General features: G+C 40.2%; 1 protein-coding gene across 1 annotated transcript in view; it reads right to left on the reverse strand.

Moving 5' to 3' along the window:
• Window positions 1-13,191, reverse strand: part of PRKCH (protein kinase C, eta) — a 376,249-nt gene that overhangs the window by 251,109 nt on the left and 111,949 nt on the right. Inside the window, exon 2 of the mRNA XM_006864635.1 lies at window positions 8,901-8,964. Within this exon, the coding sequence (XP_006864697.1) occupies window positions 8,901-8,964 (64 nt within the window). The remainder of the gene's footprint in view (window positions 1-8,900; window positions 8,965-13,191) is intronic.

Genomic DNA, 13,191 nt, shown 5'->3' on the forward strand with positions numbered 1-13,191 from the left:
ATATATCACTGGTTCCTTTCCCTTTCTCTATATTTCTGTTACTTGGTAGCCATTTCCAGTGGGTAAGCTATAAGCACTGCTTGGCCAGCAGGAAAACTGAAGTGCTTCGCATTCATTCCAGATTATATGGCTGCCCTTACCCTCAAAAGTAAATAAATAAAACAAATAACCCCTATTTTCCCCCCTAACTCAACAGGTTTGAAACATGCATGGTAAATGTTTTACACCAAGTCCCAGCAGAGCTCGTTTTCCTCGCTTTGAGAGCGACGTGCGCTTACAAGTGTTAGATACAGTGAGAACGTGTGGGTTGCAGCCTCAAAGCACTCATTTACACCTTGTCCGTGCATGTGGTCACAATGATTTTACAGAAAACAAAATTATTTGTAAGCCAGTGGTTTGATGCAGGAAATTTGAGCTAAAAGCTGAGGCACTGGTACAAAAAGAAAAAGATCAGAATCTTACTCTGTACCATAATGCACTGCTTTGTTTAACAGAAGAAGTAGATACCAAAATTCAAATGCACTTTGCATATTCTCCCCATTCCCCAGAAGCATATACCAGTTTAAAGAAATGTAATAGAGAATCTGAAACTAAGGACAATTCAAGGTTTAAACCAAAAAGAATGGCCTTCTTTCTTCTAAACTAACTTCAACTCTACAAATCAGGTGTTTATCAGGGGTTTTGTTTTTGTTTGGTTAAGAAGTTATCTCCCCACCCCTAAACTGGTGCAGAATCTCTTCATGTTTGTTTTGGGATGCACACACAGAAACTATTTTTATGATCTGGTATAAAGGGACTTAAACCATTAATTTTTTATGGACTTTTTTCTTCCAGGAAACGATTTTAAAATTAAACATTACAAGTGTGAAGTGTTCTGTCACTGCAGACAGGAGATGATTTGCTTGTCATTTATTATCAGTGAGAACATATGATGTAATGAAGGGAACTGGCTTACTTACTCACCTCTCCCTACTTGCAGGTCTTTGATTCACCATTTGGTATTTCTTTAGCATTTTCAGAAATCTTTCCAAAGTACTTTCATCATTTAGATGGTTTCAGTTGCCTTTTCATGATACATAAATATAGGGAAGATTAAATATATAGAGATGAAAATACTGCTTTACTTATAAATGAGGACAGGTCATATGTTTAAAAAAAAATTAAAGCATAATTTTGGTGTCATAAAGGCAACCATGAGTCCAGATTTTGTCTACAAAGTGGATTATCTTTTTTAATTTGTCAGTTTAGCTTTTTAACTTCTCATTAAAGTAAGTTTCAAACGCATGCAAAAATAGATTGCTCCTAGATACCCCTTTCAGCCTAAAAATACTAGCTGCTCTTTGGGAGAAAGGAGAGACTTTCTGTTCTGATAAATATTTGGACTCTTGATTGGTGCTGTAAAATCAGCAATGGACTGGGAACAACAAGGTCAGCAGTTCAAACCCACCAGCTGCTCCTTGGAAACCCTGTACAGGATCACTATGAGTCGGAACCAACTTGAAGGCATTTACAACAACAACATAAAATAAATGTTACTCAGAACACTCAACCATAAGAGACCAAAAAGAGCAACATCTGCCCCAAAGCAAAGATGAGAAGGTAGCGAGGGCCAAGGGAACCAGGAAAACGGAAACAGAGAACAAGAACCCAAGGTCTTATTAACACATTGCAGGGATTGCCACCAGCCATGGAACATCTGAGAATGAACTACTAGAAGAAAATTAATTTGTTATGTAAACTTTTACCTAAAGTGCAATTAAATGTAAACAAAAAAGAAAAAGTACACAGAATATAAGGAACCCACAGGTGTACATACCTGTCACCCAGTTTCAACAATCAACTCAAGGTTAATATAGTTTCACCTATACCCCACCACCTTGCCCACCTATACCCCAACACCTCACCCATCTGTGTATTATTCTAAACTAAATAGCACAGACATTATTTCATAAGTAAATGTTTCAAAATGTATCTCAAATAGATGTTCTTTACAGAACTAAAAACATTCCACATTACAACAGTCACACCTAAATACCAGTAACAATTCCTTAATAGCACCAAGTATTCTCTTCAGAGACGTTTCTTTTCACAAATTGTTTGAATTGGAATCCCAATTGCAATCCATATATTGCAATTGGTTAATATGAGTCGCTTTTGTTATTTAGGTTTTCTTTCCTCTTTTATATTTTCCCTGTTTGTTAAAGAAACTAAGTCTCTTGTCTTGTTTTAAAAAAAAAAAATCCCTCCAGTCTGAATTGTGCTGATTACCTGTACCAGTGGTGTCATGTAAAATATCCTTTTGGTCTCTGGATTTTCTCTACACTGGTGGCTAGATCTGGAGGCTTGATCAGATATAGGTTTGGGGGGTGGGGGGTTGTTTTGCAGGAATGTTTCACAAACAGGCAGAGGCGGTTCCATGGTAGCATTCTCACCTTTCATGGAGGAGAGCTAGGTGTGCTTCCTGGTCAGTTTACCTCGGAAGCAGTCACCACCTTTCTGGAAGTGCAAGTACTTGTGCTGCTGGGATGCTGATCAGTTTTCAGTAGAGCTCCCAGACTAAGAAGAAAGATCTGGCATTCTCCTTCTGAAAATTAGTCAATGGAACCCTATGGATCATGGTCTACTCTACAACTGGTTATGGGATGTCACAGGTCTGGGCAGCAGTTTGTTCCATGTGCATGGGGTTGCCATGAGTTGGGGGAGCTGAGTCACTGTCAGCTAACAACAACAACAACTTCACAGGTAGTGTGGTCTGTCTGCTTCTATAAGGAGGCACATTCTGGCTGCTTTTCTCTTTGTGGGCCAACTATTTAGTTTGGGTTATCCTGAATCTACACAAATATCATTCCTGCTTTTCAAATCTTTTATCATTATTCCTAACAGCAATACAATTCCAAACAGCAATTCTTAACTACAAATGCAGCCCCATAATTTTGATCTGTCTTTCTGTAATAGAGTATCTCTGGGGTGGTGGTTGTAAAGGGTCATGGAGTTGGTTCTAACTTATAAGGTGCCCTTATAAGGTTTCACATGCTGTGAATTTTTATGGGAGAAGAAAGCCTCACCTTTCTCCCGCAGAGTGGCTGGCAGTTTTGAACTACCGACCTATTGTTAGCAGTGGGAATCATAATCACTATGCTACCACGGCTCCTTAGGAAATTAACTACTTTAACCTAGTCTCTTTTTGTTTTTCTAAGTGCTAGGCAGTCCCTGAGTCACAAATGATATCAGTTCCTAAGTATATCTTAGTCGAATGTGTAGATACATCAGAATAGGTACATATGGTTCTTAGTTCAAGAAATGGTTTGAAGCCTTATCAATGCATTAAAAGTTGCAAATGCATCAAGTGAAGATAATTGGATGAAGGATGTGTTATGAATAGGTTCAACCATTTTAAAGTGAGGGAAATTTTACATCACAGTAAAGGGACTGGAATGTATAGCATAAGATGGGACTGCTGTCCCCAAGGTCAGTGGTTCAAATCCACCAGCCGCCCCTTGGAAACGCTATACAGAGTCACTGAGTCAGGACCAACTCGATGGCACTTAACAACAACAAAGGGAAAGTACAAGTTGTCCTTAAATCAGACATTTATAACTGAAGGAATTACTGAAACAGCAGCTATGAATTTAATTTGACACATTTTTATCAGTTTCTTTTATTTCAATCTATTCTTTTGCCACTCTACTCTTCAAGGTAAAAATTAGCTCAGGAGACAATTATAATCCTAAGTACAATGACAGCTCTTACATGACACACTGAAAACCCAGGCCTGCTTCATCCATAGAATACATTTTAACCTGATCAGCACAATAATAGCGCCTACACAAGGCAACTGAAAACCCAGATTTGCTTCATCCATATAATACCTGTCAGCTTGATTAGGTTGCAGATCCAGTTACTAGCTCCAGAAAGGTTTAGCCAAAATGAAATAAGAGTGACATCAGCCAGATTTTTCAAAACAGTAAGTCACTTCAACTACATCCATTTCAGCAGCAGAGCTCAAGGGAATTCTGCATCAGATCAAGAGAAACAATACCATTCTCACAACGAACAACTGTGATCATGTTATACCTCTGGCTCTGCAAGAGACTTCACAAGTGATTATTGTCAAAAAAAAAAAAAAAGTTTCTTATTCTGTGAAGTTCCCAAGTTCAATGAATTTCCCAAGTTCCCCAGTTCCTTGTTCAGAGAAACACCTGGTATGTTCCAACATGCACAACAGACTTTAGAGCAGGTTCATTGCTCTTATTATGTAGTTACCACCAATTCAGTTATTACGTTTTCAAAATCTCTTATTTTCTTTTTTCAAACCTCACTGTCAAACACTTTTATGCCAATTTGGATGATGTTATGCCATTTGGTGGAATAGTACTTGGCATACATTAAGCACTCAAACATTATTATTATTTTCTTAATAAAACTTTTTATTGTGAATTTAGTGAAGGTTTACAGAACAGATCATCAATCCCAGATTCAACAAATCATATACTTTGTGCCATTACAATAATTGCAATCCCTTCCACGTACCATCAGTTAACAGTATTTACCTCTATTCACTTTAACTCTTGCACCTCCCAGTATCTTCTACTACCTTCTTCTTTCCCATGTCAACTTCTCTCGTTGTATATTGCCTTCCTCATCACCCAAGTTAACATGTCTACCGTCTACCCCATGAGTAATTTCCCCTTCCCTCCCACTGCTGGTAACCATCATAAAATGAATACAGTAATGAAATGAATATTTACTAAGTAAACCTTCAACAAAACATGGGTTATTTAACAAATTCCAATCTACGAACCATAATCGCTAAATGTTGATGTTACAAGGTTGTTGACCACCCTTGATTTTTTTTCTCTCTAAATCTTCTCATTGGCCCCTTCATCACATGCCTGTCTTCCACTTAGAAGAATTTTATCTTCAGTCCAAACCTCTTGCCAAACCCCAGACTCATAAGTCCAACTCCTCCTAGACATCTTTCCTTGGATGTCTCACATATACTACAAGCTCCGTTTGTTCGAAGTTGCATTCATCATCTTCTAACCCCTGTGCTTCTATTCGGGTAAGTCCAAACATCACCTGAGCAGCAGACTACCTCTTCTTCATGCCTGAAATCCAATCAATTACCAACTCCTGTTCATTTTACTATCTGCTGTTGTTAAATGCCTTCAAGTCTGTTCCAACTCATAATGACCCTATATAGGGTTTCCAAGAAGCAGCTGGTGGATTTGAACTGCCAACCTTGTGGTTCAAAGTCTAGTGCCGATCCTTCAGTTCCACACCAGGAGTACTATACATCGCTGAAAACTCTCCCCTGATCTCCATCCCCACTGATTCCAAACCCAAACACCTAATCATCTCACCTGTTGGTGATTTTAATAAACTCTTCAAGACTCTCTGCACATTGGTTTTCTCTTATGACCTACACACAAGGCCACCTTGGAACCTACTGCCAGTATCAGGTCAGGTTTTTCTCTCTGCTTAAAATCTTTTGCTGGCATCCATCATGCTGACTTTCCTAGAAGTAGTGAAACTGTATAGTGTCTCATCTGTCTCAGAGCACTTCTGAAAGTAAAAGGTGGCACTGTTATCATTGGCATTGGTATGACAAACTGGGACTGTGCCAAGCAAAGCGGCACACAGGGCCCTGTCCTACCACCCCTATCTCAGGCACTGTCACGCCACTTTTAGCTTTCTGAAGCTGCCAATGTTCACCTCCCCTAGGAAGATTTCTCTAGATTTCTCTTCCATGAGCCAATTCTATGCTTTAGACCTATTCCTGCATGTCACCTGGCATGTCACCTGCACTGCACACATAGGATGCATCTGTCTTTATCTCTCGGCATCTACACTGGGATTACAAGTCTGCACCTAGCAGGTATTTCTCATGAGAGAAATGTTTTTGTATGAACTTCTAAGTCAGCAGAATTAAGCAGAATTAACACACACACACACAAAGGGAATATGGAATAGAATGAAATAGGGACTGGGCATAACTCCTAATGCCATTCCTGTATGTCACAGACCACAGCCCCATTGGAACTCCTTTTTTCTTTAAAAACAGAAAAGCTTTGGGGTTGTAGAATCAGAGATAAGGACAGGATTCCTCCAGGGGACCATGGAGGGAAAATGATCTTAAATAAACAACAACCAAAAACAAAGGTGAAGCGCTCACAGAGTGAAGTGTAAGATGTACTATAAAACTACAGATTTACTGTAACACTAGCAGTGAGGGCAATACAATATTGGTCTAAGGACAGAAAAACGGATCAGTAGAATAGAACAGATGCATTTACAAGGAGGTTAAAAACCTTCATGGAAATATGCCATTTTCCTTTAATTTCATCTTTCATTATCTTTTTGAAGCCCCTAATGTATGTTCTCAAAGTCCTGGTGTGATGCTGTGGGATAAAGCACTGGACCACAAGATTGGTTTAAACCATGTAGGATCAGTGGTTTGAACTCATCAGTTGATTCTCAGAAATCCTGTACAGTGTTCTTATGAGTCAGAACCGACTTGACGGCACTTAACAACCACAATATATGTCCTGGAGTCCTGGGATGGTGCTGTAGGACAAGAACTGGACCACGAACCACAAGGTTAATAGTTCAAACCCACCAGCCACACCTCAGAAACCTTATACAGGGTCACTATGCGTCAAAACGACTTGACGGCACTTTAGCAACAACAGTATATGTTCAACTGATATTTGACCCAAGAGGATGGTCTTTGCAACAAATCAGGAGCCCTGTTGGTACAGTGCTTAAGCATTCAGTGGCTAACCAAAAGGCTTGCAGTTTGAAGCTGCCAGCTTCTTTATGGGACAAAGATGTGAGAGTCTGCTATCAAAATCCTGGGATCCCTGTTGGGGAGTTCTACTCAGTCCTGTGTGATTACATTGAGTCCAAATCCACTTGAGAGCAAGGGTTTGATTTTTTACAACAAATGGTGCTGGGACAACTGGATTACTGTAGAGAGAAAAATCTCAATTCTTCCATCACAAACAAATACAAATTTAAACAGGAACATAGGCCTAAGTATAGACACTAACCTTATAAACTAAAAAAAAAAAAAAAAAAGGACAAGAGAATATCCTTCATCACCCCATGATAGAGAAAAATGTTTTAAAGAGAGCACAAAATACACAAATCATGAAATGATTAATAAAGTAGACTAATAAATGCGTAGTGGTTACGAATTGGGCTACTAACGTCAGGGTCATCAGTTCGAAACTACCAGCTGTTCCGCAGGAGAAAGATGAGGCTTTCTGCCCCCATAAAGATTTACAGCCTCGGAAACCCTGTACAGGGTCGCTATGAGTCGGAACCGACTCCATGGCACATAACAACAACAACAATGACAACAAATAAATAAAATAGATTAATAAAAATAGAAATGAAAACCTGCTTTTCAAATGGATAGGCAAGCCACAGACTAGGAGAAATGGATATATCTGGCAAAGGACCCATGCACAGAAAATATAAAGAACTTCCACAAATAAATAATAAAAAGACAAACATCTTTGAGAAAAAACTGGTGGAAAAAAAATCCTTCAATAAGCACTTATTTTTAAACAAATCCAAATGACCAACACCTAAATGGAAAAGTGCTCAACACCAAGGAATTGCAAATTAAAATCACAAGAGATCATCCTTGTTGTGGTTTCACATCCACTAGAATGCCTACAACGAAAAGGAATGATCATACCATTTATTGGTGAAGATGCAGAATAACTTGGAATTTTCAAGCATTGCTGGTAAGAGTGTATATAATACAATCAACTTGGAAGACCACTTGGGAATTTCTTATAAACTTCAATACATACCTACTCTACTAGTAAGCAATTCCATTCCTAATATATGCCCACAAAAATCTATGTATAAGAATGTTTATGTAGTAATTTTAATACAAGGACACATGCATTTTTCTTAACTTTTTTTTGTATATGAAATGTTCTTTTTGCTGTTATGAATTTTATCTCAATAACAGCAACAACAACAAAATGATGGGATGGTGGTATCCGGGGAAGTGAAACAGAATCCATTAAAGAATAAAAATGAGATACAGGCTGTAAAGAAGAGAACATGATCCCTAAAATGTTGTCATACAATTTCAACAGCAAACTAAAAGGATAGCACAAAAATACAAAAAACATCTAAAATAACATTTAATAGGCATAAACCAACAGAGGCAAGAAAGTCTTACTAGTTCAGCTAAGATGATGATAGGAGCTGTGGTGAGGTAACACTTAGCTGCAAACCAAAAGGTTGGCCGTTTGAACCCACAGAGTGGCTCCACAGGATAAAAGCCTGGTAATTTGCTGCCCCCTAAACACTGCTGTCCAAGGAGCACTGGTAGCGTAGTGGTTACAAATCGGGCTGCGAACCTTCAGGTCAGCAGTTTGGAACTACCAGCTGTTCCGCGGGAGAAAAACTAGGCTTTCTGCTCCAGTAAAGATATGCAGCCTCGGAAACCCTATACAGGGTCGCTATGAGTTGGAACCGACTCCATGGCATATAGCAAACATTGCAGTCCAGAAAATCCTGTGGAGCATTTCGACTCTGTCACATGGTGTCACTGTGAGTCAAAACTGACTCAACAGCACCTAACAACACCAAGATGATGTTGAATAAAATTTGCTAACAATAGTAACAAGATAATCTGAATACAAATTCAGTGAGTACATTAAACAAAACACCAGAGGTTGTCAGGTTTAGCAAATATATTTAATCTGACAATCCAACCATTAAGCAAGACAATACCAACCTAAGTAACTTAAGACATTGAACTAAAAAAAAACTCTTTTACAAAATGCCCTTTTTTTAATCATTTCTGTGACAGACAATTCCTACTGAATCTGAAATTAGATTGCACATGTACCCACAAAAGTTATTCTTACCTTCAGTGAAACTCCCTGTTAGGGTTATTACCACAAATACTTTTCCCTCTGGCTCCAGATCCACCTAGAAAGACAGAGAGAGAGAGAGAGAGAAAGTTTGTTTATTTTCATTTTAAAGTACTTTTTGTGGATCTCAACTCTTTATAGAGGCCAAAATGTACAAAGCATGGTGAGGAATCAATCAGATCTAAGACTTTCATTAACAGTAGAGGGACAAGAGAACAAGTGGAATCTCAGAGTTGTAAACGTTGGGGACACAAATCTCAAAGAAACTAAGTCCTTTCACAGATTCCTTCTTCTTGAAATTTTTATTGTCTTTCTGTTATGCCTTCTTATGATACAAAGAAGCACCCATAAACTTCCGGTAATTTTTTCTGAGACTTTCCCAGTTTCCATATAACAGTTACAATAGTAGCATTTTACAAAACCCCATGACAAGTATATGAAACAGAAAAAATAAAGGAGTAATGGTCTGTCAACTGCACATCTTTTGTTGTATCAAGAAACAGTACAAAAAGTAAAGAGCTGTTTCTGTTTAATCTCATTCCCACCATCTAGTTCATCTTAGGAAGCACCAGGGAAGGAGGTTTGGGTACTGTACCTCTTCTTGCCTATGAGAAAGAACATCAATGCCCCTTAAAGTTTTTATGTCTGGCCTGCAACATGAAGACATCCAATCTACAACCAAGGCAGCTTGAAGCTGTCTTCCCCCATTGAGAGCCCATCCTCTGCACACACTCCAATTTCCCAGAGACCCTCACACTGCATGGCCGCCAGGTGGGATGGTGCCATTCAGGTGTGCTCTGCTCTCCAAGAGCCAGACGGCCAGGCTCTGCCCTCCTCATGCTGGATGTTAACTTATTCATCTTGGGCTGAGAGGTTCTTTTGGAACCAAGTGCTTGAATTTACAATTTGCCATTAGATAAACCTTGTCAGATTCAGCAAATGGCTATTTCTACCTTTGATCATCTAAAAGAATGGTAAAGAGAAGCTGACTTATCAATATGAAAGGTCATTTTTGGTATAATATTAAATACAAATAAGTTATACAGCATATTGTATGGCAGAAAGAACACTCATCAAAGACATGAACTCTTATCTGACTCTTGTCACTTCTGGCCCTGGACCCTGGGCAAGGTCCTTCATCTACCTCAACTCTATTTTCCATGGAAAGCCTGAAATCAGCTGCTGTCGAGTAGAACTGTGCTCCATAACATTTTTAATGGCCGATTTTCAGAAATAGATTGCCAGGCCTTTATTCTGATGTACCTCTGGGCAAACTTGAACTTCCAACCTTTCAGTAAGCCACCAAGGGTGTGAGCCATATGTACCACCCAGAGGCTCCATCTGAAAGCCTTGTTGCTGGTATGAAGCGCCATTGAGTCGGTTCCAACTCATAGGATTTCCAAGGAGTGGCTGGTGGGTTTGAACTGCTGATCTTGTGGTTAGGAGTCCAGTGTTTGCGAGAGCCTATGACATCGTTATTCTCAAAGAACCTTAATGGTGCCATTTATAGGTAAACAAAGACCCTCTCTTCCCTCCATAAAAATGGAATTGACCTTACACCAGGTCATGGCCATATATAGCTGTATTTAATTTTAACACTACACCTTGTTTTCAAAATAAAAGATCCCTGTTTCATACCCATTCAAAAAAATCTTACAACCTTCTCTTTCTCTGTTTAAAATCTGTTCCCAACTCAGCTGCCACACTCTAAATCGCCCCAGTGCTCAAATCACGCATTTGTGTCACGACTCCTGCTAACGTAACAATCCCCCTTAGTTATCTTAACACCACTTGAGATTCTTTACAGAACATGAGTTCTGAAAATAGAGCTCTCAGGAGAGATGACTAAACAGGATGTCAGTCTCTAATTGTCTCCACTCTCTGCCTTGACTTGTTTCAAATTTAAAAATATGTTATTTTTTAAAGCCACTCCCTCATCTTCAATATAAAGACCTGGCAGAAAACACATGCATACACACACACATACCTAGACACTCAACCTCACAACATAAACCACTGCTGGCACAGAAGGAGCTGCTGCCAGCTTCAGGACAAACAGACTGCCAGGACATCCTCAGTGTGTCTCCATCCCATGGCTAGTAAAGCTCCAACACTGCCTCTCAGGCTTGCAAAGCAGACCACTCCACCCAACAAGCCAGGAGCCACTCCAACAGACAGCAGTCTCCATTTTGATCCAGAAACTCTGACAACAAAATCGGTTTGCTTTCTCATTTTTTGACACATACCACCACTGCCGTGGAAGAGGCAGATTCAAGTGCCATCTTTGAGCCTCATGCAACTAGGGCCAGCATGCTTAAGGATGCCTGCCTTTAGAAGAGGATTTTTTTTTAACTGCAATTTGAGACCCATTGGTGGTGGTGTTTGAATGCATAGTGACCTTGTATAGGGTTTCCAGGGCTGTGAATCTTTGTTGTTGTTGTTGTTGTTGTGTGCTGTCGAGTTGATCCTGACCCATAGTGACCCTGTGTAGGGTTTCCAAAGAGCAGCTGGTGAGCTAGAACCACCAACCTTGCAGTTCAAACAGCTTTGCAGTCTGGTACATTAACCCACAGCGCCACACCATTTTTTGACTCATGCTACTATTGTCATTGAAAATCCAGATTCAAATGCCAGCTTTGAGCCTCATCCAATTAGGGCTGGCATGTTAAGAACAGCTGCCTTTAGAAGAGGATTTTCTTGGTGGTAGTGGTTGGGTTCTGACTCATAGTGACCCTGTATAGGGCTTCCAAGACCGTGAATCTTTGTTGTCGTTGTTGTCGTCAGATGCCATCGAGTCGGAACCGACTCATAGCGACCCCATGCACAGCAGAATGAAACAATGCTCAATCCTGGGCCAACCTCACCACCGCTGCCACCCCCGAGTCCATCAATGATGCCACCTGGCTGATCCATCTCATTGGGGGTCTTCCTCTTTTTCTCTGACCCTCCACCCTACCCAACATGACATCCTTCTCCAATGATTGTTTCCTCCGGACTACATGTCCAAAGTAGGAGAGACGAAGCCTAGCCATCCTGGCCTCCAAGGAGCACTCTGGCTGCACTTCTTCCAAAACAGATCTATTGGTTCTTTTGGCAGTCCATGGCACCCTCAGTATTCTCCTCCAACACCACAACTCAAAGGCATCAATTCTTCTACGATCCTCCTTATTCAATGTCCAGCTTTCGCATCCATATGAGGCTATTGAAAACACAATGGCCTGGGTCAAGCCATTTTACAGGAGAAGTCTCATCTTTATCCTGTGGAGCAGATGGTAGATTCAAACTGCTGACCTTAAAGTTAGCAGCCCAACTCATAACCCACTATACTGCCCGGGTTCCTTTAAGACCTATTAGTGCAAGACAACAATTCAGTGGGCTACAAACAGTAGGGTTCTAAGGGTATAATAAAACAGAACAGAAATATGAAACTGCTGTTAGTTAATTCTGTATATATGCACATATAAGGACATATGGATTGCAATGTAAAAAGGGATCGCTTACTGCTGGTTGAGGTGAAACTGTTTGAAAAACACAGCCTCAGAGGTTTTCTGTTTCATCTACACAGTGCTGATGGATTGTTTTCTATTTACGGTGGTTGTTAGGGTACCTCCAAGTAGCGGTCAACTCGCCCTATCTCCACAGCTGGCCTATCTCACTGCTGGACTCTGTAAAAAACTCATTCTCTATCAGCAGAAATGCAGCAGCCAATCATTGCTACTCATGGATTCTAGAGTGTGGCAACTACAGCCGCAGCGGATATTTTCTCTCTAGCTGTTGCATCCGTTCCAGCTTCTGGGAAGAACACTCTAATTTTATTTAAGAACTACCACCTTCTGCATAGAATCCCACCTCATGCTTCTGCAGAGGTTCTACCCCACCTCCAAAGTACACATTTGACCCAGTCTTTGTCAGTCAGAGCACTGAATCCCCCCGGTCACAGTGACTGACGCAGATGTGGCCCATGCAAACACCCATCCTCAGGAGTTGGTTCAGGTTTGGTTGCATGATCCAAGTAGGTTCAATTAAGACCTTGGAACTACAAGTAAGAAACAAGATCTTGCTTCTGCTGAACTTCAATCTGACAGGAAATAAACATGGGAGTCTGGCACCCTTGCCTTTACATTGGACTGGAAAATGGAGCTCACAAGAAGGAGAGAGCTGAGAGAAAGAAACCCAGTCTTGGTGATTATCATTTAAACCCTTGGATCAAGCCTTACTTGATACATCTGGACTTTTCAGTAACCTGAAATAATAAATACGCACCCCCTCTTTTTTTTTTTTTTTT

The sequence above is a fragment of the Chrysochloris asiatica genome, unplaced genomic scaffold (genome assembly GCF_000296735.1).
Source record: "Chrysochloris asiatica unplaced genomic scaffold, ChrAsi1.0 scaffold00067, whole genome shotgun sequence".
In the NCBI taxonomy this organism is placed as follows: domain Eukaryota; kingdom Metazoa; phylum Chordata; class Mammalia; order Afrosoricida; family Chrysochloridae; genus Chrysochloris; species Chrysochloris asiatica.